The sequence below is a fragment of the Zosterops lateralis genome (genome assembly GCF_965231275.1).
Source record: "Zosterops lateralis genome assembly, chromosome: 3".
Taxonomy (NCBI): Eukaryota; Metazoa; Chordata; class Aves; order Passeriformes; family Zosteropidae; genus Zosterops; species Zosterops lateralis.
The window spans coordinates 11,380,693-11,408,232 of NC_139764.1; the positions used below are offsets into that span (position 1 = coordinate 11,380,693).

Below are 27,540 nucleotides of genomic sequence, written 5' to 3' on the forward strand. Positions count from 1 at the left end.
ATGGTTGTCCAGCTTGGTCCTAATTAGCCTCCTTCTGAAAACAGAGTTTTGGTCATGAGTCTATATAGCTGCCTTGATAGGCAAATCTAGGCTAGCCCCTCAGCTAATTAAGCTATTTAATTAGATGAAATATGCTCTGCAAAAGAATAGATCTGAAATAACCTTTTCCTATAGCCACTGGAAGTTATTTCCAGAACATTCCAGTTCCATTCATGAACTGCCAATTCCATCAAAGTCAGCTCCTTTCCTGTCTCTGCTAGAGTTGCTCTATTTCTGCCAGTGTTGGCCACAAATGTAGTGTAGGAGCTTCACCTGTAGCATTCAGACTTTCCAACCACCTTGTTCTTTGTGTTTGTGCAGAAGAGCACAGAAGGATGACCACAGCTCACAGACAGTGCCAACACCTCTCCAGGGCAGCCCATTTCGATCCATCAACCTCCCAGAGCCTGTGCTGATTAATGAAGATTTCACCAGTCTTTTACACAATGTGACTTATGAAAAAGGTAAGGAACAGAACAGGCAAATGCAGTGCCTTCCTCAGGAAAAAAAATCAGAAAAAGATCCCTGGGGTAACCTGGGTTCAGGAACTATTTACTTTGGGAACACTGTCCCAACAGCTGTTTCTTGCCTCCTCCAAGGAGAGGGATGCAGGCTGGATCTTCATTCCTGTAGTGCCAGTGGCACAGATACAGAACCAAATGGAGGCTCTTGATAAAAAGCCTGGGTTTGTTTCTGTGTGAGGGAGCAGGGCACAGGAAGGAGGACCACACCTTGATGAGGAAAACACTGTCAACTGCCAAACACTTGGAAGTTGGAATCAAAGAAAAGGTGATGGACCAGAGCCTTTCATTCTATAATTAAGTTTGGGGCTCTAACCTGGTCTATCACTCTCTTGCTGTTCAGATAAAAAGATAATAAAAACATATTCTTTTAAAATTTCAACAAAGGCAGAGATTAGATAAAAACCATGTGCTGTTTTCTACTCTGCTTTGCTCAGAACCTGCCAGCTGTGGCCCTCCTCTGCCCCATGCTCTGAGGTGGTGTGCTAGCCCCCTCCTTCACATCCCTCTTGCACAGCCACCTTTCTCACCCACTGCTCCTTTCTTTCCAGTCTCATTCCTCTGCTCTTTAATGAGCTCCTTTCCACTCAGAATGGCAGCCCTGTCCCTGTGCCAGGTTTCCATTCTCTTTGTTCTATGTGGAGTATTTTCCACCCAACATGCCAAGGGAAGCCAAGGCTGCCCAGGTTCCTCTGCAGTCTCACAGCACTGAGCACAGCAGGAACCCCGCAGTGTCTGCCTGCAAGTGCCACTGAAACACAGACTGGGACAAGAGCACAGCAGTAAAGATCCTCCTTACTGGAGAGTCTAAAAGAGGTGTTTTCATAGCAAAACTGTGAAAAACCAGAGGATTTAACCCTACTGACAGGGCTTGGCAGGAAGAAACAAGTCTACAGTTGCCTTCTGTTGCTAATGTTCCCTTTGTTCTTCAACAGTGTCTGACACCAGGATCATGCCCATGGCAGAAGGAGGTGTGAAAGTCATAGCAGGCCCAGGTAAGAAAATATCAAACATCCAAAGACAGCAGGACAATGATTCAATTAGAGTATTTGCTTTACTGCACTGAGGAAATGCTTTCAGGGAAGGCATTTCACAGGGATGTCTTTCACTCTGCCATGTACCTCCATTTTCCTACTTGTAGTTGAGAGATGAGGGCAAACCTGTGTCCCTGAAGTGTCTCTGATGGTCAGTGCCAAGGATTTGGCAGAGAAAGCCTTTCTGCTGTTGCTTACTTAGATTCTAAGTGCTTTTGCAGAAAGGAAGAATTGAAGCTTCCTGATGTGACAAAGAATAGTGAGAGCACCACTTCTCCCACTTGGGAAGAGATGGTGGTGCTTCTTCTCTAAAATAGATCTAATTTTGGATCTTAACTGGCTTGAAAATAAATGCTGGAAGAGTGCAAACCTTGTTCTGCTGAAGAGCTCACCAACTGTACTTCCCTTGTAAATTCACTCTACAAGGCTACAGCCCTTGTGAAGAACAAATGATGCTCCAAATTCACCTTCCAGTGCTTCAGATGGATGGAAACACAGCTTAACTGCATAACCTGTCAGAGAGATGCTGAGATGTCAGTCCATAGACCTGTCTGTCATTGCAGGAGCAGCCCTAGACACAGATGACAGCCTCAAGCCTTCCCTGGCACCAGAGGGACAGTCGAAAATGCATCTGCCATCAACAGTATGGAAGCAGCCCAAGGACACCAAGGACTGGGGAGATGAATACATTTCCAAAGAGCAGCCAGAGAGAGGGAAAGACATGGGCCAAAGCAGATACAGCTCAGCAGACAACATAATATGTGAACCCTCTCTGGCTGGTAAGGAACAGAAAACTCTGGCTAGAGAGGCTCAAAGCTGGTGTGAGCTGGCTGGTGATCAGCATCCATGGAGGGAGACACACAGGCCAGTTTCTGCTGCTGGGGGGGGAAATCTCTCAGGGCCTCACACTCCAAGATCTCTGGCCTTTGTATTTGTTGGGCTCTGTGGCTGCCAGAACCACTCTGTAGCCAGGACAGCCCTTCTCCTTTCCAAGACCTGTCAGGTTCAGAATACATATGGGATTGCAGCAGTGTAGTTGCTTTAGTGGGTGAAAAATACAACTTCTCATTCTGCAGAGATTCCTCAGGATGGGAAGCTCTGATATGAGTTGCTTTACCTTTGCACCCCTGTTTTGTTATTCTTAGAAAAATTTGGTATTCATAGGAGGAAACACCTCTGCTTTGGAGCTTTCTTAGCAAACTGAGGCTCTGGTCATGTCTGGAGCATGCTGTAGCATCAGGCTGGGGTTTAACATTTTGGGTAAAGAACACACAAAAAGCAGATACATTGGTATCACTTTTAAACAAGTTTCTCCTCTCATGGTCACTTCACCAGTCTAACATGCAGCTATCCTTGAGGTCATTATTTTCTTATTTTTAAACTTAACCATTATCTTCTGGAAGCCAAAAGGCAGAACATCGCCCTGGAGCTGCTGGAGTCAGAAAGGAAGTATGTCATCAACCTTTCCCTAATCCTGAAGATCAAGGCCACACTGCAAGGGCCAGATGTGAAAAGAAGCACCAAAGAGAGAAGGTATTTGATGTCATGTGTTCTCTGTCTTTGGGGGGGTTTTCTTCAGCCAATAGTACTTCTGCATTTTCCCCTCACACACTTTTCTTACATCTACACAGAGATCTCTGAACATTTAGTTTATTTCCAGTTGAAAACTGGAGGCACTGGGAGGTTTTTGCAGTCATGAAAGATGTTCCTGCCTGTCCCTTGCATCTTGCCCACCATCTTCATTCTGATTCTGGGTGGCAGAAAGGCAGTAGCACATTATGATCAGCTCTGCATCACTGGGTTGTCTCATGAAAGTGCCTGACAAATGGGACAACACAGAAGGCTGGGGAGCTCTCCTCCAGGCTCTCAGTGGGATGGCTCAGGGCCATGGTCCTGCATCATCAGCCACAGCAGCATTGCCTGAGGCTTCTTAGTGCTGCTAGTTCTGATCAGCAACCAAATGCAGTGCAAGGAAAGCCTAAGGAGTTTTCAAAACACTTTATGAATAGCCAGCTGGAGAGGGTACTTGCATGTGCACACCAGCTAAACCAGGACCCCCTGATGCAGGCAGGATTCCAACCACAGGAGTTAATAACACCTGCACTATAATAATAGGTGCAGTCACTGATACACATGCTGAGCACTCAGGAATGCCCACTTCAGCAGTACTCACTTGTCAGCGATGAGGTTTTGCTCTGTGTGATCAGGCTGCTTTGGTCTCCTGGCAGCTTTTTCCCCAACTCTCTGCGGTTCCTGGTGCAGCAGCACGTGGATTTACTGCACGCTCTCCAGGAGAGAGTCCTGAGCTGGCCAAGACAAGGGATCCTGGGAGATATCTTCCTGAAGCTGACAAATGATGAGGTATGTTAAAGCCCTCTCCTGAACCATCTGGAGATTCACAACATTTTGCTGAGGCACAGGTGGACTGAGACACCCTAAAACAGAGAGGCTGTGCTGTGCAGCTGTGGCCTGAAGGGTCAGGCCTTTCAGCAAGTCCTGGGGCATGGCAGCCCCCTTTGCTGTTCAGGGATCCCACCTGTGGGCAAACAGCCTCACAGCACAGCTCCATAACCTACATGAGACCCAGACCTGCTTGCAGGAGCCACATGTGAGCCTTGACAGCTTGAATGGCTGCATTTCCAGTGAGAGTGTGAAAAGAGAGGGGCTCTGATGCTCCCTTCCCCAACACACCCTGCTCACAGTTCTGACAAGCAGCTGGGCAGGCAGAAGCCCACATAGTTTGTTGCACCCACTTCTGTTGCCCTGGTGAGCAGCAAGGATGTGTAAAAACTCATCTGATACTTTATACATTTTAAGAGTCTTGGATAAGAAGAGCTTCTTATTGCCCAGCCTCTCTATCCCTCCCCACCTGCAGTACAGCTTTACACACTGTGCTCAACAGCTAAACACATTTCATAAAACAGAAGAAAGAGCCTCTCTTTTCTGAGAAGTTCCAAGCCCTGAAGGAGTGAAAGAGCAGCTCTGCTGCACTGCTGACCTTCCAGCAGTGATGGTGGGGAATCAACAGTTGGGCTAGTTCTGTGACCAAAAATCTCTGTTAAGTTTGTTTGTCCTTTTCTCTTTCTCTTTTGTAAGAATAACTTTCTGGATTACTACGTTGCTTACCTGAGGGACCTGCCAGAATGCATCTCTCTGATCCACGTGGTGATCCTGAAGGAGGTAAACTTCCTGCCTGCTCCCCAGACAGTAATGGCAACAGGCAGGCCAGGAACTCTTCCTGTTATGCCTACCCATGACTCTCCTGCCAATCCACTTCTCCTGTTTCCTGGAGGTTGCTGCACTAACTGGCACCTACAAATGGCAGATTTAACACCTTACCTCACTGTCTGAAACCAAAGCTGCTTTTCTGCTATGCCATGAAACAATGTCTCTGACTACACCTCTCAAAAGCTTGCCTATGCACCTGCTATCCAGACCTTTTCCAGGAACTGTCTCCTGGAAAATGGAGGATTAATCCAAAAAGTCCTTTATAGAGAAAAGAGTCTCCACTTTCAGCTCCAGCTATCTGGCCCTGGATTCTGGGTTTAAACTTGGAAAGTTAAACATAAAGGTAGTTTAAAATGCAGTTAGTGCATCACATTTGCTTGCTTCCAAGATATTTTAATTTAGAAGTCAATCTCTTTTTGTTCAATTAATTTGAGCCTAAACTAGAACTTCTTTCTGAATAACAGTGTCTTCTTGAGGTTTCACTGAAACTTAACTAGTGCACTTCCAACGTGCCCCTCTACTTAATTAGGCTAAATGGCTGCTGTGCCCCTGTGAAGGTTGTAACCCCTTACAGCATAACCACCCATTAAACCACAGAACTATTTGGAAGGAGATGTGTTTTATGGGTGGAAAAGACTCTTAAGTAATTTTATCTATTTCAGGTAGAAGAAGAAATCAAGTCTGATCTCTACATTCTGTTCTTTCATATAGTCCAGCGAATCCCTGAATATCTTATTCATTTACAGGTAGGGCCCCAGGGTGGGAACTGTGTCATTGAACTCTTATCACATCAGGTGACACTTAGAGCAGGTATTTGGGCCTGTACAGGTACTAACAAACCCAGTGGGTTCTTTGAAGAAAAAACCCCCAACTTTGAAAGGGAAAGCCAGCTAACAATAGGTTAAGTTTCATCTTTTTCACATCAGGCTTGCTTATATTTGCCAGTTTCTCCAACTGATCTGACAGAAACAGCTTTTGTCTCCTGGGAAGCCAAAGGCTCTGCTGTCTGTGGTCTGGGAAAACAGGAGGCCAGAGATGGGACACATCTGAGAGGGTTCCTAGGACCCAACAAGCTGTCCTACAGAGAGATGGCTGATAAAAAGAGTTCTGGTTCACAGAAGGCTTACCTGAATTGTACTGAAGCATTTCGGACAAGGCAAATATACAGAAAGCAAGCCTTAGAAAATAAAAACATTGCTTTATTGACCCAAAGCTAAAGCCAACCAGTGCCTCACTCACACATCCTGTGAGTACATTTACAGTGGCTCCATGTGCATTTGCACTGGACCAGTGGGAGGCAGGCCCCAGCCAAGTCCCTCAGACACTCATGGTGCCCAGCAAAGCTCCCCCAGGGCAGTGCCAGGAGCACTCCAGAGCCCTAACCCACGGCTCCAATAGTGCCTTCTCCCCAGAAAGGGGCAGCACAGCCTCCAAACAGCCTGCTCTCCTCTGTGCCTCAGAATGTCCTCAAGTTCACGGAGCAGGAGCACCCTGACTATTACCTGCTGCTGGTGTGTGTGCAACGCCTCCGGGTTTTCATCTCGCACTACAGCCTCCTCTTCCAGTGCAACGAGGACCTGCTGATACAGAAGAGGAAAAAGCTGAAGAAGTAAGCACAACATCAGCACATTCTCTTTGTCACCCGGGAAGGGTGGGGGAAGCCTGGCAAACAGGGGGTTTGGGTCCAGGCAAGATCAACAGGCACATTGCTCTGTTGAAATAAAACAAATCCCTTTGCATCTGAATGCTGGAGAAGAATCACTGCTGGTATTTGCCCTCCAAACTGAGGTCAGTTTTGGGGTGGGCCCTTCTGCCTAACTCTGAAAGCAAAAGAAAAAACACTTCTAAATCCTTCTAAACATAGCAGCCACATGTTTCATGGGATCATTTGATTCCTTAAGCTGGTGGCAAAGTCACTCCCCAGAGGGAAAACACACGGGGATTTAACTCTGGCAGCTCCAGGCCCTGAGGAGGTTGAGGACTGTTTTCCTTGTGGGCTGAGACTCCAAAAGAATGGCATTATCTTATTTTACTGGGGGAGGAGGTGGGAGAAACAAAAGCCTCCCATAACCTGCTGGAGATGAGCTATGACAGAAATGACCCTGAATGTAGAATCTCAAGTTGCAGTTCAGAACAATTCCTTGAAACCAAGGCTTTTTACTAAAATCAGAATCTGGTTGCCTTTGCTCATTGTGATGATTAACCTGAGGAGCAGGACAAGATCAAAGAAAGCTTCCAAGTATGGAGGGTGGTAAAGGAACAGATTCTTGGGGAGGGACTGCTATCAGGAGAGGTGTCACCACAGAAAGCAGGATGCCCTGCTGGCTGGAGCAGATTAGGTGGAACAGGCTCTTCCTTGGGGTGGGCACAGGTGAATGGGAATATTGAGGTCCCTCCCAGTTCTGTTTTCTGTGATTCTCCACACTCGTGCTCATTCCCTGCCTTATTTCTTAGCCCGACGGTGGATTTCTCCTCCCTCAGGTCATCCCTGGTGAAGCTGTATAAAGGTCTCACCTCCCAGTGCACAAGCCAGGAGGTTTCTCCAACACCCAGTGCAGCATCAATGCGGGACAGTGGGATCCACACTGAAGAGGCCATCCAGTCATTCCCAGCAGCACCGTCCTCTGGCACAACCACCCCGTAAGCCTGTTGTCCTCATAGGCAGCTGTCAAAGTAGGCTGAGAACTCTCTCCTCACCCACATCAATGACACCAGGCAGCTACAGGCTGTCATTCCCAAAACCACTCCCTGTATATGGATAGAGAGGTGAGGGGCTGGCTCCATCCTGCTGTCCCCTGCTGTATGGTTTACAAGCAGGGAATGTTCTAGGGAGGACATGAATTTGTTTAGGCCTGACAGTGTTATGCATAGTAACACTCTGCATTATTCACTGTCAACGTTACAAGAGCTGGGAAACAGGTCCAGAGTCTCAGAGCAGGGGAAAAAAAAAACATCTTTTTCACACAGCATATAATTGAATGATGTGGTTCACTATCACAAAATACAAGTGCAAAATTGGTTCAAAAAGAGACAAGATTAAGTCAAGACAGACAGGGCTACTGGTAGCACCTGGAAATCTTCACAGAATCACAAAACATTCTGAGTTGGAAAGGCCAAGAATTATTGAGTCCAACTCCTGGCCCTGCACAGAACCATCCTTGAGTCACACTGTGTGCCTGAGAGCATTGTCGGAACACCTCTTGGACTCTGTCAGGCTTGGGGCTGTGACCACTGCCCTGGGGAGCCTGCTCAGGGCCCAAACACCCTCTGGATAAAGAACCTTTTCCTGATATCCAACCTAAACCTCCCATGACACAACTCCAGACCACTCTCTCAGGTCCTGTCACTGTCACCAGAGAGAAGAGCTCCGTGCCTGCCCCTCCGCTTCCCCTCACAGGAAGTTGTAACTGCAATGAGGTCTCCCCTCAGTCTCCTCCAGGGTGAACAGACCAAGTGCCCTCAGCTGCTCCTCATATGGTTCCCCTTTGGCCATTTCCAGCCTGACAGGTGCCAAATGAGATGATGAAGCATGCTAGACTTACCTTTATTCTTATGCCAGCAATTTGTGGCCGTTGTGCTCTCTTACCTGGTTTGATACCAACAAGAATTTGGCTGCAATACTCCCACAGTCCCTCTCTGCTAGCAGTGTCACAGATCAGCCCTCAGCCTCCTTCTCCCCAGGCTGCCTAAGCCAATCTCCCTCTCACAGACAGGTTGCTCCAGGCCTCCACCCCCACATTCTTCCTGAACTGAAGACTCAGCTGGAACACAAGGAGGGTAGGAGCCCTCCAAGTACTCCTGACACATTTTAGGGACAGGGTCACCTTACCCAAGAGAGAAGCCCAGTCCACCTGAAAAGACAACCAGACCACAGGAAAGTGAGGCACAGCTCCTACATTACAGAGAGAGAAGGAAAGTGAAAATCTAAAATGCAGATGAACAGGAGAGAGATGGAGCAGTTGGCCTCTCATCTCAGTTTCTCTGCATTTCATGCTGTAGGGTACAAAAGTCAGCCTTTGGGTGACTGCATAAGCAGTTGTGTCTCTCCAAATTTGGTCCTCCTAACCAGCCAGGCAATTTCTGTAAGAGACAGCCTCTGTTACTGTTCTCTGAGACAGGAGAGTACCTTTTAGCCATAAAATCAACACAAGAGGGCTGGGGGAGTGAAGGGGTGGGGGGATTTGTCATGCTATCTCTGTCATCCTTCAGTATTACACTTCTGTCTGTTTGTTTTGGTTTGGTTTTTATTTTTCAGGCATTTGATGCCACAGATGAAGAAACCCCAGCCCACCGTGATGGAGAACATCCAGGCTGTAAAGCCCCCCGACTGGGAGATGGAGAGCAGGAAACATGAGAGGCCAGAGAACATCCTTGCCTCCTCTCAGCTGACAGAGCAGGAGCTCAAGGCCCTGACAGCCCCCTTGCAGTCCATCCCTGAGATGGAGTACGAGGCACCGCCGGCCGACGCGGTGGGGAACACGGAGAGAGCCATCAGGACCTCTGTGGAGCTGCTGCAGGATGCCAGGAACTTTGCCCCGAGCTATGAAGAGTTTGACTATCCTGGGGAGGTTTTCACCATGCCAGGCCCCTACGAGGACGACACCTTCCAGAACATCGCTCTCTTTGAGAACTGCTCCCCGGCCTCTTCCGAGTCCAGCCTGGATATTTGCTTCCTTAGGCCAGTGAACTTCACCTCAGAACCCGAGAGGACAGACCATGCCTTGCAGCCGCTGCCTAAGAGCTGCACTCCCGTGAGCAGCAGCACCTACAAGCGTGAGATGTTCCACAGCAAAGGGAAGCAGCTGAGCAGGTCCCTGAAGGAGCTGCCGCGGAGCGCCGAGGGCGTGAGCACCAGACTCTACAGCACCCGGAGCAGCAGCGGGAGCCGTCTGCAGCAGAAGCAGGACAGGAATGTTCAGCCCCACTTGATCTCAGCCTCATCTCGAAGCTCCCAAAGGAGCTACTTCCCCCCACAGAGAGGAGCGGGTGAAAAACCGAGCTTTTTGGAAGTAAGGAGGCTTAAATAGGAGGAGGAAAAAAAAATATGGCACCTGGTGGTGCAGCAGCAGCAGAAGGATCTGAGATACAGTTAGAGTAGAACACACCAAATCAGCTTTCAAGCCCACACATTCCAAGTCCTCAACTGCATGTACATGCCCAAGGGAGGGACAAGACAGCTCGTTTTCACACACATCTTCCCCAGGGACAAGCATGGGGTTGAGGTGCACAGCTGGCTGAGCTAGAACACCCTTGAGACAAGGTAGCCTCTTGTGTGTCTCCACCTGTCACTGAGCTTCCCCCCAGGTGAATGTTCTGAGCAGGTCACAGAGTTTACACAGAGCTGTTCAAAATGAGTGCTGTGGTTGGCACCCAGTTAAACAGGTGCCTTTCCACCTGCTGTGAGGAGTGCTGGGTAAGTGCTGGGTAACTCATGCCAGTGTAAACCAGCATGACTTGGCCAAGCTCAGCCCATTTACACCAGCAGGGATCTGCTCCATAGGTTTAGTTTCACCTGTATTTCTTGACTGGATTGTGCAGACCCATGTTAAAGTCTGCGTAAGAACAGTCAGAGCCCAGCAAGTGTGTCCCTCAGGTGGGACATGGCAAAGAGCACTGTAACCCTTCAGGGACACCAGGTCCTGCAGGAGCAATGGTTCTGTAGCTTGTAGTGACTGTTCAGAGTCAGCTTCGGGCTGTCACAGCCAAGGAAGCAGAGGCCAAGGGTGCTGTGAGGTGCTCAGACAGGAGGCTGTAGATGCAGATGATGATGGGAGGTAGGTCCCAACAGCCTGACTGAAAAGGCAGCAAGGAAACTTCAAAAGCAAAGCAAAAAAAAAAAGTTTAGTGAGTGAAGGAGGTGGTAGATGGTTAACAGGGGAGATGAGGCAGAGGGAGAAGAGCCATGGGGACAGAGCCACCCCAGAGGAAGGGGCATAGGAGCTCTTTGGCTCACCTGCACAGAACTGTGGCCCACAGCAGGGTGCAGATGAGGAGCTTGCCCAGAACTGCAGGACACGTTCTCCCCCACAGTGCAAAGGAAACCACCATGGCAGGGGTGGGCAGAATTGGAGAAAAGGGGCTTGTCCAGAGTCTTGCTGAGACTTGGCACTCTCCTGAAAGAGGGACAGATCTTTTAGTGGCACATTTACCACAAGGTGTGTGTGCTAATGAAGCCTTTTGCCCTACAGATAAAAAACCACGCAGCAGCAGAGCCAGAAGAAGAGTCTTTACCACCTTATCACAGCTCCAAAGCCTGATGCCTCTCTGCCCTAGGGAAGACAGGAGAGGGTGGGAAGTTCTTCCAATTGTCCAAGCTGGCATGCTCCCTCACTGGCAAAAGAAGCTAGTGAGCTTCTCCTGAACAAAAAGCTTAGCAAGAAAGGCTCCACTTCCCTCTAACAATGCTTATCCTTCTATTCCTCTATCACTGCCTCAGCCTTAGAGACAGCAACAACCTCTCTGCAGAGGCACCAGTGTTTTTTCCCAGCCTTGTCAGCACCTCCTCACCCACCAGGTCCCTCTTAGCAGAAAGAGAAATAGAAAGAGAGAGAAGGGAACAAGAATGTGAGGTTGCAAATGCTGGTTAAATTGTCTTTTCCCTTTTAGGAGCTCCATGCAGAAGACAACACCAGGTTCTGCCAGAAGGATGACAATGAGCAAACATCCTTCAGCGACCACAACCCGCGGCACGAGCCCAAGGGGGGGTTCCGCAGCTCCTTCCGCAAGCTCTTCAAAAAGAAATAAGCAGCCCCAGGAAAGGCAGGCCACAGCCAAAGCACTGCAGTGCTTCCCCAGGCCCCCAGGGTGGAGACAGACAGCAAGGCCCCAGGATCCCCCTGACTGACACACAGGGTGGAGGGTGGGGGAGAGGAGACTCTCACAACTGCCTTACAAATGCATCCTGCTCTTCTCTAGCACAGGGCAGGGCCAGGCTTTGGGTTGCAGTGGAGCTCAACCAGCAGGTCCGTAAGCACAGGAACTTGCTAGCTTTCATCCCTACCTGACTGACCTTCCCTCAGTTTTGGAAAGCTTTGGCCAAACCCTAGTATCTTCTCCTCCCCCTCATCCCGCAAAACTGCTTGATTTGCCATACATCTTTGCTCTTCCAGACTCAAGGCAGGGTCTTATTTGGGCTCACCCACAACAGAAAGGTTACCTTTGCAGCCCTGGCACCCTGGCCAGAAGTCTGAAATTCCCTTCTTTCCTCTACTTTCCAAAAAGAAAAAAAAAAACCACCATCAAAGATGCATTCCAGCAGGCCAGCTTGCATTACCCAGGTGGTCTGAGAAGGTCTAAGAGGCATCAGCTGAAGCACCTGAGCATTGCACTGCCTAATCAGCAACATCCTTTCTTTTGGACTTCCATCATTCTCCAAAATCCAATTTCACCTTTTCTGTGAATGCTGAATGGTGTCCTGCTGTAGGAATCACTGCTTCTGCTCTCACAATGGCCCCTGTCTGCAGGCTGGGCCCAGGGCCTGCCACAAGAGACTCTTCTCCACCTTCTCCTCAGTGTGGATCAATGGTAGTGCCAAGCAGTGTCCTGGCTCCTGGTCTGTAGCACACCTGGAATACACTTTGCCAACTCTTTGGCCTGATACCCTCATGAGCTCCATCAAGTGCAGCTTTGGAAAGGTTCTTCCAGCCAAAAATTGAGGCACTAGGACAGGAAAGTTGATGGTGCACTGTGTTCAGAGTCACAGTCCTCCTCCTTGTGCAAGGGCAGACGAAGAGGCCACACACAGGCCAAGATACGACACAAGAAACCCTCAATAATCTGATCCCTGCAGAAGACTGAGACAAGCTCTGTGTGATACCCATGTCACCACCAGCAGTGAGAGCACCACTGGCACAGTGCTGTTACCAGTGCAGCACTGCTGAGTTCTGGTGGCACCTGGGACATTCTGAGGGCAGTTTTAAAGAGAAACTGTGGTTTTATCACTTTGTTTTGACAAGCCTGAGACACTGGTGTGTCTAAAGGACAGCTTCACCTTAAAAAGCTGTGAACTGTCTCCATGGGGCCAACAGCAATGCCTTGGGAGAATTCTGTGAGACTGGGAGCTTGGGTGGCTGGTTTTGGGGCCAAGAGAAGAGCACCCACCATGCTGCATGGCTCTCCTGGCTGTGACAGCAGGATGGGGAGCCCAGAGCAGCTGTCTGTGGATGCAGTGGCCAAACCTGCTGCAGATGCAGGGCTCAGAGCTCTCCAGTCTGCATCTACCACTTGCTTTTCCTCCTCTGCTGGAGGCAAAGGGCTGTGTGTGAAAAGGGCTATCCAGAGAGACCAAACCCATCCTTTAACTCAATCAAGGTTTTCCCAACATTTCAAGAACGTGACCAAGCAAAACTCCAAAGAATAAAATGTTTTAGCTGGTCCCTCTCCCATAGATTTTAATGAAACAAATATCCGTTTCTCCTCCTTACACAAAGGAAAGCAGTACCATACTTTCCTCTCCTAGCTTTTGGAAACTACTCTGGGAAGATTTTTTTTTTTTAATGTAAGGCTTTTATTGGCAAAGAACTCCTCTTCCATCTCCTTCCCTTTCCCTCACATCCTCATAAAATTACAAATTCCCTGTCCCTTTCCAGTCAGGACTGCTCCATGCTGACCAGCCACTGAATCACAAAGACAGTTCCTAGGACTTGGCAGCTTTTTTAGTCAGACTGTGCAGAGCCAGGATAGAAATTAAGTAGGAAGAGCCAGATACTTGTAACTGAAGCATCAGCAAAGGCTGTTTGTTCTGCACAGGAATCAGCCACAGACAGAACTGTTTGTTTGTCCATGGAACTAGAGCTGTTTCATTATGGACAAGTGTCCATTGTAATGCACTGATGCTGACAAGGGCTCTGATTCTTGTGGTTTTGGTCTCATGTATGTAATGACACTTTTACCCTTCACAAAACAAAACTGCTTTTCATATTTGCCAGGCAGATACCAGGACAGAAACATGACAAAGGAAAAAAACCTACCTGCTAACATCTCCTGGGTGAGGAAATCCTTCCAAAGTGGCAGACCCTTGCTTGTAAAATGCATGTGGATTTCAGCTTCTATTTTAGTGATTTAAGGCACAGTTGGAACTGATGGTTCTTTCTTTCTGATTCTCTATGAGTTCTTACTTCCAGGCCTATACTTACCACTTGAGATGTCCTTGTACCTGCTCAGAATCTGCAAATGTAAATAATCTGAATGAATGATGCTCAGCACCACAAAGGCACAACCTGTTGCAGGATCCATTTCAAATCCATCTTTAGTGTACATGTGTGCTCTGGATTATTTTTCTTCCTATTCCAAATAAACATTGCCTTTAAATAACACTGTCGCCTCTTGCACTCAATCAGCCAGAAGGTTGCATCCATTCAAAGAAGTAACAGGTGTTTTTCTGAGGCAACATTACTTACACAATCCTGTATCCCTGCAAGTGCAGCCATGCAGCAGACTGTTCCCTACACGAGGTTCTAAGACTCTTAGTCAGAACTCAGCTGAGTCACTCTCCAGGCTCCTGGTCAAGATCCTGTTGTTGGTGTTGCTCACTGTGACACATTTTCAGCTCCTTAGACTCCTCCAGACCACACCTCTCCACAGCTACACTCCCTGTTTAAGTCAGCCAACCTAGACTCAGAACGAAAAAAGGATTTCTCCAAAACAGATGTCACAAACTTGTCCAAAGCAATTCCAGTAACATGTGCCCTTGATCACCTACCTTTGTTTTAAAAATATTACAAATGTTCTGCACATTTGGAACCCAAACTGTCATGCATCTGGCAAAAGAGGTTTTATTTTATGTTTCCCTTTCAACTTCTTAGCCACTCAGTACAGGATTTCACATTTGCTGGCTAGAAAGTAAGAAAAAAACTGAACTTACTCCTTACTTCATTTCCCTCATAATGCACTATTTTCCACTGAACACAAAAGATAAATTTGCTCTCAGTGGACAGAAAAACGCATTTAAGCGTGGTTTGGTTTTTTTAATGAAAAATATGGAATGGAATTCACAAAATAAGTTAACAGTATTTTTGTTTTTACACCTGTATTCAGGTTTCTCTCCTGAAGAAAGACTTCACCTATGCACTGTCTGGATTGAGAAATGACAATTCAACAATCTTTTCCATGAAGCACAATAACCTACTATGTTCAACAGTGGTACCTCCAGTGATATCACTGGGAAAATATAATTTAAAACACACACAAAAGAAAGAAAATTAAATATCCCAAAATGTCTCTCTAAAACTCAAACACATTTCATTGTCCAGATCACATCATCACCCTGGGCCACACCAGACCAGATGAGGGTCATTTTACCAAGGAGACAGACAGCATCATTAAAATTATTTAATTTTCTATGTGAAAATTATTGTCACTGATAAGGAGCCATTAAAAGTATTGACCCAAATATGGAGCCATTCCAGATCCGAAATTATTAAAACAGAGCTGCCATGACAAACCAGTGGCTTACCAGTTGTATTCAACTCCTAAATGCCCCAGGTTTGATTCTGACCCTGTCCTTCCTGTTTACAGCTCAGTCAACACCACAATTTGTGCACTGTAACCGATTCCTGAGCTCCAAAGAATATTCAAGTTCTTGCATGGTGACCACTGTCACCTGTTGTCCGACATCTTACCAGGAAAACACTTGAATCCTCCACCACAAACAGGGGACAAGCATTCCCCATTTCACCAAGGGAAGCAGAACCTCCTGACATTTAAGCAATCTGCTGATGAGCAGGAGCCATGAGAGGTCTCTCCTGACTGAACACCCTGAGCACTGCTCTGCCTTGGCTGCACAACAGCACAGACAGAAGTGTTCTGAGGAGGAAATACAGAGCAGAAAGTCTCAATTTATGGAGTTTTCCTGGAAACCCACCAAGGAGCTAATAATTTAGGTAACACTGCCAACAGTAGGTTCACCATGGTGTTTTTATCCAAAGAACCAATAACTGAACTACACCTCCTGTGGCTTGAGAGTTTTTATAAAGCTCCCATATAACACTGTCCTCTAGCCAATTTCACTTAGTTTTTCTTTTTGCCAGAAAAAATGTTTCAAAATACCATGGTTAAAGACATCTAAGAAAGAATACAACTGACAGTTTCAAGATCTGACTGTGGTAAAAACTGCCATTCCTGCTGCTGAAATACCTTCCAAACAACCACAGTAAAGGATCAAAGGGCCCTGACCAATGGCATTGCTGAAAACATTAAAAAAGGTGACTTCTGCCATCATTCAACTGACACCATCTTTAACAGACACAGCTTTCCAAGAGGTGTTCTTCTTCCAAAGAGGAAATGTGAGGGGATTTAACTTGTCCCATGAGCCACATGAACTGAAGATGAGACACTATGCTTCACATACCTACTGAAGAGGACATTAAGAGAGCTCCTTTTCTCCAACAGCTGTCATCCATTCCTGTCCCAGGCTGGTCTGGGGTCGAAGAGCAGCATGCAGGTTTCTGGATAAACCATGTCAGAATACTGACAACATACCTGTTTTGTCATGTGTATTTTGGACAGAGAAAGCTACTGTAAAGATTAATGTAAGTTTGATTTTTTTCTTACGTGTCACACAGGAAATGGGAAACATTTCATAAGGTATAATAATTCACTTTGGGAGTAACCCAGCCTCTCAAATATTACTGAATTATTATTTTGTAACATGCCAAAACCACCTCTTTAGTCTCTTATTACTAAAATTTTCCTACTGAACTAGGAAAAATATGTACCACAAGATGGGCTTTTATCCCCCTCGATGCTTAACTGAAAAACTGAGTTGAACATTTGCCCATGTAATAATTTAACGTATGTCAGCCAAACATATCTTTATCTTTATTTCAATTAAATTAAAAACAATCTGCAAGTATATTTATGCAACATTCACTATATACACACGATTTATGCAACTGCAAGGCAATCCTATGTATGCTGATTAATCTATTGTTAGTAAAACATGACAACAGCTATGGAAGTTGACAAGTGACTGTTTTCATGGCATGACTGAAAAAGAATAGCTACTAGCCATGAAATGGATTATCAGTAAACCTTAAAAAGAACATGACATAACCTAGCAGAGATTAACAGTCTTCTAAATGTAGTATATTTGCTTCAGATGATAGTGCTGCTTTTTAAAAAAGAAATTCGCTGTCACCTTAATGATGTAAGACTTTCATCAGCTCTACCTAAAGAAAGCAATAATTAGACATTATGCTTCCTGGCAAAAATTTATTTTTGAACTGGCACCACAGTATTTCAGAAAATAATAATAAAGTACCTCTTTGGTGAAGCCTAGGTACCCCCTACTGCTCATTGTAACAACTTGTAAACAGGACCGCAATACAGTGCTTTGCCTTAATTCTAGCTCGGTTAGGTACCACAGATCTTCCTCACAGTCCTTCTCATCATTTTAGGAAGGTATTTTAAAGCAGGGAGTAAGTAAAGCAAAGGAAAATTAAGGAGGATATAAAGTTCCCTGTTTGAGATTTAAAAAAAGTGCATAATGTTTTCATTCCAAAAACTGTGCCACTGTATGGAACTGATGGATACAAGACTGTTTTTCCTTCCTGTACTGGACATTATCGATCATTACACAAACATAGTCTCTGCTCATTGGCCAAAGAAGTCTCTCCAGACTGTTTTCTGGTACAATCAGCTGTCCAATTACTTTAGAACAATGTCCTGCATACTAAAACAAGAATAGCGAGTTAACCGGGTTTCCCACTAGAAAGTCTGCTTTTTGCAATTCCATTTCTGTACACTACATTTCCAACACGGCATTGGAGAGTTCTTAGTGTTTGGCATCCACATCCCGACTCCTTGACACCACCAGGTTCAGTGCATCCATTGCCAGCAACAGACATAGCACCAGGAAAAGGCGACTCCCAGCGCGAGGGACAGTTCAGGAGGAGGGGGCGTTCTCCAGCAAGGGCGGCCCGTCCCGATGCATCGAGGGGTGCGTGTGCTCCCTTTTGTAAGTTTTTGGAGGAAGCTTTGGGATATGTTGAGAAGTGCTTTGTCGTGGAGGAACGGGTGGCCCGGCGACAGAAGGGAGGTCCACGTCCTGCGGTATCAAGGGCGGCGACGGCAGATGCCTCCGTGCTACATGTGGAGAGGGTGTCTGGGGGGGAGGGGGCGTGAAGGGAGAGGGGCTGTTGGGGAAGAAGGTGTTACCAAGTTCGCTTTTCCTCCCCAGGGGTGGAGGCTGCAGGTGTAGTGGTGAGCTAGAGAAAACATCTGGAGTTCGCACAGGCTCCCGTGGCGGTAGCTCGGGAGGGTTTGCAGTGGTAACACACGAGTCAGAGATGCAGGTCCGATCAGGCACCGAGTACCTTGGAGAGTACACTTTAGAGGTTGGCTGCCTAGGAGGGATGGCTGGTGGGTTGTCCAGGTGTGCAGAAGTAATCTGAGGTACAGAAACATGTCAGTCAGTAAAGCGCCAGAGTGGCAGCAAAGCACAGGACCCTGCTGTGACACAGAAGCCCCCTCCTGCACTTCAGATTGCTCTGAGCGTGGCTGCAGCAGCACAGGAGTGAATAGCCAAGGATGGGAGGAATGAAGATGCACAGAGAAGCACAAGGGAAGGCAAAGAATGGTCAAAGCAACAATTTCCATGCTAGTTCCAGGTCTGCTCACTGGGAGAGGTTTGGGTATCTTCCACCACCTCCCCAGCAACAAGCACTTGGAGTGGGTTAACACACCAGGTATTTCTTCAAGAAAATGAGAAAAAGGGAAAGGCTGATGATGCTGAACAGGGAAAAAAAATAAACCATGCTCAGGAGTTAAGTAGTCAGAATTATGGAAGTGAACAGCTCCCAAGCTGAAGACCACAGTGACAGGGTAACTGATCTCCAATACCCTATCACAGGCACAAGGTTTTCAAATACATTTTGGTAGGATTTCAGATGTTTTGGTGATGTGTTAAATTCTGCTGACTAGCAAAACTGTTGCCTATGGTCTGAAAATAACTGCGTAACTGCTGAAGAGCCACTTACAAGCTCTCTTCAAAGACATATCTGCTCTGAAGTAATATTGAGAGGGATTTTCAAATCTGAAGTCACAAATGAGCTTCCACTGAAATCAGGTGAAATTTGACACTGTCTGCAATAAAGGCTGGATCAGATCCCAGTTGCCAGACAAACGCAAAAGGAAAATGTAGCAATGGCTTAACCAGGCATGCAGACAGGATGGGCAAGCAAGAGGGGAAAGCAAGCTCTTGAGCACCACAGCATCAGGGTCAAATATTCTGATGAAACTTTCCAGAGGACTGAGTTGTGTACAGCACTTTCCATCACTATTGTTTATCAGTTCTTACTCTTATTCATGTATCCTAAAATGATAATCTGGAACAATTAATCCCAGGTGGAAACATCTGCCTGAAGCCTCAAAATCTCACAAGCAATGCAAGGGCCTGAACATAGCACATCAGTAGAGGAGACATTTCTAATCCTAAATTTAGGTCCCATCTGTTTTCATTTGTCTGAGATCAAGACATAAAGAGGCAGAGCTGTGAAGCCTTGAAATACATGGCTGCTTACTCTTTCACATACGGTTCTTCAAAAAATAAATGTATGCTGTCCTTAAGAGTTACTTTTCTATCATACCCTGCCCCTCTTCACAGAAAAACAAATGACCTTTTTTCTGCCCACTTACTTTTGATGGGGAAGATTCAGCTGGGGCAGATTCTGGTCTTCTTCGTGGAGGAACAGGAGGAGGGACAGGAGCATCATCTGAAGTTTTGGTAAAGTTTATGGATGACACAGAAGCAGATCCTAAGGGACATCAAAAAAAACCAAATTACAAAATGATAATAGCTTAGAGAGGGAGGGTTTACATTCTCCATTCCAAGGGTTTCTAAACCAAGAGAGCTGTCTTTCCAAACCAAGACAGGATGCTGCAGGGAGATGAAAGCAATGACTTTACACTTTCCAAGGCCAAAGCTGATGTCCCCCAGCTGAGAGCACAGGACGTGTCTGGCACAGCAGCGTGAGCACCTACGTGTGTGGAAGGGGCTGCAGGGGTCGGAGTCGAAGACGCTGCAGGCGTCGGCGGTGCTGGAGGTGGCCGAGGCGGGCGGCGGCGTCAGCGGCGTGCGCGGGGAGTTGGGGGCGGACGCCGAGGCCTCGGCCTCGCTCTCGGGGATGCGGCTGTAGCTGATCTTCCTGGGCTCCTGCTGCAGGGGCGTGGGGTGCCTCATGGTGCCCGGCCGTGGGTTGGAGGGCCGGACGCCCGGGGACTTCAGGGGGTAGCTGTACTTCTTGGGCTGCAATGACAGAAAGTGGTGAATCAAAGAGCTGTGAGATCACTTCCGTGGAGCTTTGTGGTTATGGAGGCAGGGGACCACGAGGACAGTGCCCCAATGTGGGAACTGACAGTGGCCAGAACATGGATTCTTAGGCTCCAGGCAGTAGCTTGAAGCCTGTGGGAAAGCTTCTGAGGTACAGAACTCTCTCAGTCTGCCCTGGGAAATCATAAGGAGGAACACAAAACAATCCTGTACATATCCTCCTCCTGACACCTGGTGTTTTTCCAACTTGTTTACTGGTAGAGATGTTTACAAGAAGGTGTTGCCCCAAAGGACCAATCCTATTCATTGTAGCCAAACACTGTATAAAAGAATCTGTCTTTCAATAAACTTTGCTCTAAGCCCTCTGAAGAAATCGGAGTTCGTGTCGTTACATGAGCCATCCTGAATTGTAATGACACCCCACCATCCTGAAACACCTTTCTTAAGTGGGGATGGATTTCCTGCTTCTGAAACCAAGGAACAAACCCTCTCTCTTACAGCCTGATTGATTAATTTCTTCGGGGACTTACGTTCCTTGCTCCTTGGAAGCACATGCTGACTGACAAGGCAGGCAGAAATGACTTCTGCCATCTATGAAAGACAAATGTAAGCACTTTTTGAAAAATAAATACAAAAACTGGATACTAACAAATCGTGGAGGAGGCTTGACATTTCGAGGCTCTATCTCCAGTGACTTGTTGAACAGATAATCTGTAAATTCTGTCTCCACACTGTTTCCCATTGGATTCAGGTTTTCAAAAAATCTCTGCAATACAGGAAGGCAGAAAACTTGTCAGCTAAGATGCTTCTTAATACTGCTTCCTTCTACAGTACAAATGATCCCAGCTGTTCAAGAGAAGAGAGAAAATGTTGGAGTCAGAGGTAATGACAGACTTCAGCTATTAAATCTGTTTTTGTCACCAGACCTTTTCTGGATATTGTTACTGCTACGCCTGGCCTGAAAACCATCTGCGCAAGTGCTTTCTAAATGCTTTCTGCAGTGCAAAATCAGACCATGTTTGCTCAAACACTTCCAGAAGAAGCTGCAAACAATCCATCTTTACACTGATAGGGAAGACTGCTCTCACAATGCATTCTGTCAAAGCCTCAGGAGAAAAAAAACCAAACTTGCAGAATGTCTTAAGATAACCTGTTCTGTGACTCTCTGGAAGTACATAGCTCAAAAGATGGTAAGAAAAGGGAAAAAAGAAAAGGAAAGCAACCAGAGAGGACACTGCTTAGACAATACCTCAGAGCAAGGAAAACAAGCACCAGGAGAAAGAAAGATGTGAATATCATCACCATCAAGACATGGTGCCATCAGATGAACATGGAACATAAAGGCAGTGTAACAGGAAAACACAGCTGGGCTCACTGGACAAATAATTGCAACTGAGTGAAAGACAATGAGAATCTGCCAGTTTCAGCTCCTGTCTAACACTGATCAAAAAGATCTACCAATGTCCCAACAGCTGAGAAAAAAAAATGAAACTAACCCAAGAAACTGCAAGCATTGGGCTTTCTGCCCTTTCTTACAGGGAGACCCAAGAGAGGGTTTATGACATCTGTGATTCAGTCAGACTGAATCTATGTCAGTTGAATCTGTCCTTCTGGTCTGTCAGCTGAGAGAGTCACCCCAGAAGGAAATGTTGTCACTTACCCTGATGTCAAATTCCACTCTTAAACAATAGGGCTGGTTCTGATACTGCTGGATCTCCCCTGTTATCTCAGCTACCTTCCTTCTCTTGCTGAAGTTTATAAGGTCTTTCCCATGTCGCTTGAGAAATTCAGGATTGCCTTCTTCTGTTTTCAAAATGTTGGTTAAGTAAATCCCTAAATGGCACACAGAACAGGTTTTCAACACAGAGTACAAAACAAGGAGGAAGTCACAACTGGAATACAAGGAATTCTTAAAGAATTTAATTTGGGCACTGCAATTATTTAGAACACTCCTCTATTAGACTCAATACAAGAATTGCACCTCACCTTCCAATAAGGGCAACAATTTGAATATTTTAACATGTCTTTTCCAGAAAGCTGCCTTTTTGCATCCAAGTCCCAAAGCCTGTGCATCTTTCTATGGTTTAGGAAGCTCACACAACTGAATACTAAAAGAGGACACTGAACAGGAGTGCTTTCAACTCCTCTTCTCCATTAGACACCCCAGCTAAACTTCAAAAATTATTTCAGGTTTTATCCTGCCTTCATAATTGCATCAAATCATTTGAAGATTAGAAAACAAAAAGTGCTCTCCACTCCACAGATCATGTGTCTGGAATTGTCATTATGACTTGACAGAAATAACTGAGGCTATTCACATGTGATCCTGCTAACCTCTACTCATCTCTGAAGCAGGACAGAAGGTTTCTTAGTTGATCTTATCTTTCTTTGCAGAGCTCTGGAGTATATCTTTCCCCAATCTGTAAAAGGCCAAAAAAGCTATCAACACTATTTTCTTTCAGTTTTGGCCTGAAGCCTATGTTGGACAAGTGCACTGCCCAGACTTGGAGATCATCTGCAGCAAACATTGAAGTGGCTTGCTAAAGAACAGGAGTGACATGTGCTTAACATCACAATTTGCTAACTGCCAGCAATCTACTTCAAAGAACTGTTCAATCTGATGATAAACAGGATGTTTGCTTTCCAAACTCTGTTCCTACAGAAATAAGACTTTTTAATAGAAATGAGACTCTAGCTGAATTTCTTGGAACACCTGATGAGGAAAAGGATCTTTTTTTCTCTCCCAGTCAATGGCAATAATATTTCTAGTGTGATCACCTTCTATTGAGAGTATTTCTGGTTGTAACAGTTCAAACCACATTCAAAGTAAAAACCAACAAATATGGAAATTGCATATTGCAGATATACTTATTTTTACTGCAAAAAACATCTTCCATGAACAGTCACTTTACAGTTTTTTTCCCACATATTTGTGTCTGGGCACCTGAAATTCCAACCCACCTGAACTGTTAAAATTGACTTTGCTCTCTATTGTTCACACTCTGTTTAGTACCTTAGCTGAAAACTTTCCAAATGTTAATGTGGGACACGGCTCATCCAAACCAAATGGACTCACCAAAAAAAGGCACACAAGGAGGATTAATGGACCTGAGTTTTGCCAAGTATTTCTTATAATGGTCCTCACTCAGCTCATAAGCTTCTTCTAAGATCTTCTTCTGGCGACTTGGGATTTGCTTAAAAAGAGAGATCAAACAGGTTGTTTGGAAAGAGAAGATAAAGGCATGGCCCAGCAACAACACAGAGTAATGGTCTCCCACTGGTACTTGGATCAGGGACCACGAGAACAGTGCCCCACCATCCTGAGACACCTTTCTTAAGTGGGGATGGATTTCCTGCTTCTGAAAGCAAGGAACAAACCCTCTCTTACACCCTGATTGATTCATTTCTTGTGGGGGGGGGTTTACTTTCCTTGCTCCTTGGAAGCACATGCTGACTGACAAGACAGGCTTTCAGTGTAGCCAAGGCACCCTGCATGACACTGCCATAGCAAAAGTGGAAAACATTTCACTGTACCTCAAATGTGTGATCCAACCTATACACTGCTGCGGAGTTCATAGCACTGACAATCTCAAGGACACCATTAAAGTTGTTTAGCTCTTGAAAAACTTGCAGGATCTCAATTATCCGGCTCACTACAATTACTCTTTCCTCTAGGTTTTCTGTTTCTACAATGCATCTGAATACACAAGAACATGGGGGTTTGTATTAAAGCGCTGAGGAGGTTTCCAAAGTCAAATATTCAGTTGTCAAATCAAAGTCCCAAAGTCAAATATTCAGTTGTAACACAAACAAATACGATTTTATCAAACCATTTGAGGTAGTTCTGAAAATGTCTTAAGAGATTTGAAAATACTCTCTTTTTTTTAAATTTTGATATTTGAAAGAATAAAAAGCTTGAGACCATTATGTTAAAATTCTCCCAGGGACCATTTTTAGCATCTAAACACCAACACAGAAATTCTCCCAGAACAGAATTTGTCATAATATATTTGTGAATGGACTGTCAATGTCCAGACATGGAGTAGGTGCAGATTCAGGAAAGTCACTTACTTTTCAAACCACAGAGTTAGGTTAGTTGTATGCCTTATCATTTTGAGAAGGTTGGGAGAATTGATTTCTTTATCTTCCTTTGTCCACACACTTCCAACTAGTTCTGATGGCTGCACAGCTCTGGAAAAGTAGATGTTTTATCAAAAATTGTAACTAAAAGCAGGAAAGAAGGTATTACTTTTCCAAACCCTCTTGATTTTCACTGAATTCGGAATTCATATTTAGAAATAAATTCTTAAGGTATCCCTTCTCCAGTGTTAGGCTGCCCTCATGACTAAATGATTGATATTTTTATGCCTCTTTTTTAGACTATAGGTATTTCTTAATCTATATGACTCTTAATCACCTTTGTCCATCTAAATGAGGAATGAAATCTCCAATTCATTCACCATAACAAAATGTGAGCTTCCAATGTCTGAATAATTTCTTAAAGACAGCTGATGACATCTTAATTTGCCACACAAATCAGGATGTGAAGAAAACTGATTTAATAATTGTTCATACTTCTCAAAGGTTGATCTACTCAGAAAACATCAAGAGAAAGCTGGAGCACAAGACAATTAACAGTATGCAACAGTCACACATACTGCACATTAACCTGGGGAGGATAAAGCAAATATTGTATTTAAGAGAGCTTCCTCTGCAAAAATGGAAATTATTCCCACACCACTGGTAAAGTCCCTTGATTTCTGTGAGGCTTCACATCAGAGGCCCCCAGGAAGAATTTCAGGCATGGAGAATATTTTGATTTGTGGCACATGTTTCCCAGTGGGGGCGAGTTACCTGTAAAAATCTGACTCCAGTAAAGTGAGCTGCCGCGCGATTTCTATGGGATGCAGAGTGAGCAAGTCAAAAGTCTCTGTGTGGCCTGGTTTGCTGATGTGCCACTCAATTGCTGGAGGGGGGCTCTCAAAAGTGATGTTGTGGCTGGGCCCAATGGCTTGTGCCTGCTTTTTCCTGTTGATTATCTTTGTGATGGACTCAACCCACTTCTTCATGGCTTTGCCTGGCACACAGAGAAAATCACTATTTAGTTAATACTGCTTTTCCTAAGACATCAGCATAATTCAGGAATCTTTGGATTTAACACCAAAATCTATTAAATCAAAGCAATCTTCTTCAGGAATTAAAGCAATATTCTTTAGGATTGGGTCCTTACACAAGTGTAGAAGTATTGAAAGACAGAAAGAATTCCTCAACAGCCAATGCTGGGACTTTGCCCAAGCACAAATCAGAACATCCAAATTAGACTCCTGCTCTGATTTAGGTGCTTTTCTTTCTTTTCTGAGCTTACAGCCAGTTTTTGGGAACAAACCTTGTTTTGCAGAACATGCACCTCTGCAAACACCTTGAACTTTATAGTCTGGGCAAGAGCACATAATTACCTCAGATAACCTAGAAAGTCAAAATAACAAACAGGAAGAAGCTTCTTTCTGTACTGCATTTACCATCAAAGCTGAGAATAAAACTGAAAGGCCAAATGTCTTTTTAGCTCTGCACCATAAGAATTTCATGCACCAGTCCACTGAAAATTTTCCAGTAACACCCCCTGAATTAACTGCCTCATTCTCCCCTTTTTTTAAAGGTTAAATAACCACTAAGTACTTCTGTGACTTAGTCTTTTCCTACAAATTGCTCCTGTGTCTGTCTTAGCTCTATTTGAAAGGAAACAGGAAAAGTCTGTACAATCACAATGGCAAGGTGTCTTACAGTTCTAATAGGCACTGTGAAGTAGCTGGAAAGTCTTGTTTCAAAGAAAAAAATGGTTTCCACCATCCAACTTTTACAAAAGGTACCCCTGTGTAAAGTTTAGAATGACAATCAAAGCAATTATTCTGTCCTGATCATTACTCAGTTCTTATCATTTCTCATTATTTCAGTCCCTCTACAACAAAACTCGTAATCATGTAAATAACAATCATTATTCTGAACAGGAGCCAGATTTTAAATAATAGTGTGTGTGTGCCTAATGAAAGTTCATTTCATGCTCTTTATGAAGCATTTAATAAGCAGTCCATCCTGTTTTTCCTGAAAGCAAAATTGATCACATTCCATATCTTTTATATTAAATATGCATTTATATTCCATATCTTTCATATTGAAATACATATAATATATTGAAAGGGGATGCTTTAGGATAAATGTCAGCACTTCAGAAACTGTAAATACCTCTTACTGTTCCAATGAACTCCTCCAAACGTTTCAGCAGGTCAGCATCTCTTTCAAAGTCATAGAAATGGTGCTCTACCCAGTGTCGACACACGTTTAATACTCTGCAAAGCCAGGAATAAATGAACACCACAGCTCAGTCTGCCTTCCCTGCCAAAGCAGCTGCAGGAAAGCAGCACCAGGGGCCAGTGGCCCTTCAGGAGGAGCTCAGGGGCCTCACAGGGATGCAGCACTCACCGTAGCTGCACGGGTTGGATGTACTCTTTTCTGAACCTTTTCAGCTCTGCACTCAGGGGCTGGTCTCCGTTCTCCATGGCGATCCGGTCGGCTTCCGTTGGCTCGGGCTCTGGAATTTCAAATCTAGCACAGAAGATGGGTGTTACACCAGTCTTGGGCACAAGCTTCTGGATATAAACTTGTACATTTTACTGGCAATCCTTGGACAACTTTTTAAAAGGTGTTTGGAGCGACTCAAAACCAACTGGAAAGCCAGAATCTTACACACTCCAAGTAAAAAGGAAAAAAAATGCACTTGATAAGAACAGTATTTGTAACAGTGGCATACCTTTCTATTAGCAAACTCAGCAACTCTTGAGGTCTACAGAAGGATCTATATGTTGTGAGAAAAGTCCGAACAAAGTTGGGATCTAAGACAAAGAATAATTTTACACTTATGTCAGCAATAACCTGATTTTTTTTCCTTTACAATAACTTCAATTATCCATTAAAATTAAGGAGGTCACCCTATCAATTTACAGAGAAGATGACATAAACTGAAATGGTTTCGGTAACAATTCAAAATCTCCTAAAATAGCAATACAAAGCAGAACTTAAACAATTTTCATTTGGTTGAAGGCTCACAACAATGACACTTTTCCCCCCCTTCGATTGTTAAAAGACAGGATTCTTTTCCAATGACTTTGAAATTAATGAATTGACAATTTTATTTATGAGTAAACAACTTTGGTTTTGACAGAGATCAAAAAACCCATGAAGTAACTTTGCATTGGGTAGAAATGGCCCCTTCCATGGAGAATATTTCCCCTAAACTGGCACAACTGATAACCAGTCATGGTTAATGCAGCCTAGAGATTTTTTATCTGACAGCTATGTTAGAGGTTATATTTATTTCCTTTCAAGAAAACCAACTAATTTCATTTAAATTGACTAATTACATATCAATTCATTTAAAATATGAAAATGTGCCTTA

The 27,540-nt window shown here is 45.0% G+C and overlaps 2 protein-coding genes across 11 annotated transcripts in view; one reads left to right on the forward strand and one right to left on the reverse strand.

Annotated features, from left to right (window-relative positions):
* ARHGEF33 (Rho guanine nucleotide exchange factor 33) overlaps positions 1-14,136 on the forward strand; it is a 30,172-nt gene extending 16,036 nt beyond the window's left edge. For 3 of the 6 annotated variants that reach the window (XM_083857066.1, XM_083857065.1, XM_083857068.1), the window contains 11 exons: positions 361-503; positions 1,496-1,555; positions 2,158-2,373; positions 2,998-3,127; positions 3,823-3,955; positions 4,691-4,774; positions 5,485-5,568; positions 6,235-6,431; positions 7,277-7,462; positions 9,078-9,831; positions 11,429-14,136. In XM_083857066.1, the coding sequence (XP_083713192.1) occupies positions 361-503; positions 1,496-1,555; positions 2,158-2,373; positions 2,998-3,127; positions 3,823-3,955; positions 4,691-4,774; positions 5,485-5,568; positions 6,235-6,431; positions 7,277-7,462; positions 9,078-9,831; positions 11,429-11,566 (2,125 nt within the window). In that variant the 3' untranslated portion in view covers positions 11,567-14,136. The remainder of the gene's footprint in view (positions 1-360; positions 504-1,495; positions 1,556-2,157; positions 2,374-2,997; positions 3,128-3,822; positions 3,956-4,690; positions 4,775-5,484; positions 5,569-6,234; positions 6,432-7,276; positions 7,463-9,077; positions 9,832-11,428) is intronic. The other 3 variants (XM_083857067.1, XM_083857069.1, XM_083857070.1) reach the window with 3 other exon arrangements.
* Positions 14,137-16,617: 2,481 nt separating this feature from the next.
* The window catches only part of SOS1 (SOS Ras/Rac guanine nucleotide exchange factor 1), a 43,553-nt gene continuing 32,630 nt past the window's right edge, over positions 16,618-27,540 (reverse strand). For all 5 annotated transcript variants that reach the window (XM_083857532.1, XM_083857534.1, XM_083857535.1 and 2 more), the window contains 12 exons: positions 26,896-26,977; positions 26,568-26,690; positions 26,331-26,434; positions 24,945-25,167; positions 24,162-24,281; positions 23,625-23,787; positions 23,167-23,284; positions 21,751-21,923; positions 20,740-20,856; positions 19,802-20,066; positions 19,457-19,575; positions 16,618-18,209 (listed from right to left, as the gene is read on the reverse strand). In XM_083857532.1, coding sequence (XP_083713658.1) covers positions 17,706-18,209; positions 19,457-19,575; positions 19,802-20,066; positions 20,740-20,856; positions 21,751-21,923; positions 23,167-23,284; positions 23,625-23,787; positions 24,162-24,281; positions 24,945-25,167; positions 26,331-26,434; positions 26,568-26,690; positions 26,896-26,977 — 2,111 coding nt within the window. In that variant the 3' untranslated portion in view covers positions 16,618-17,705. The remainder of the gene's footprint in view (positions 18,210-19,456; positions 19,576-19,801; positions 20,067-20,739; positions 20,857-21,750; positions 21,924-23,166; positions 23,285-23,624; positions 23,788-24,161; positions 24,282-24,944; positions 25,168-26,330; positions 26,435-26,567; positions 26,691-26,895; positions 26,978-27,540) is intronic.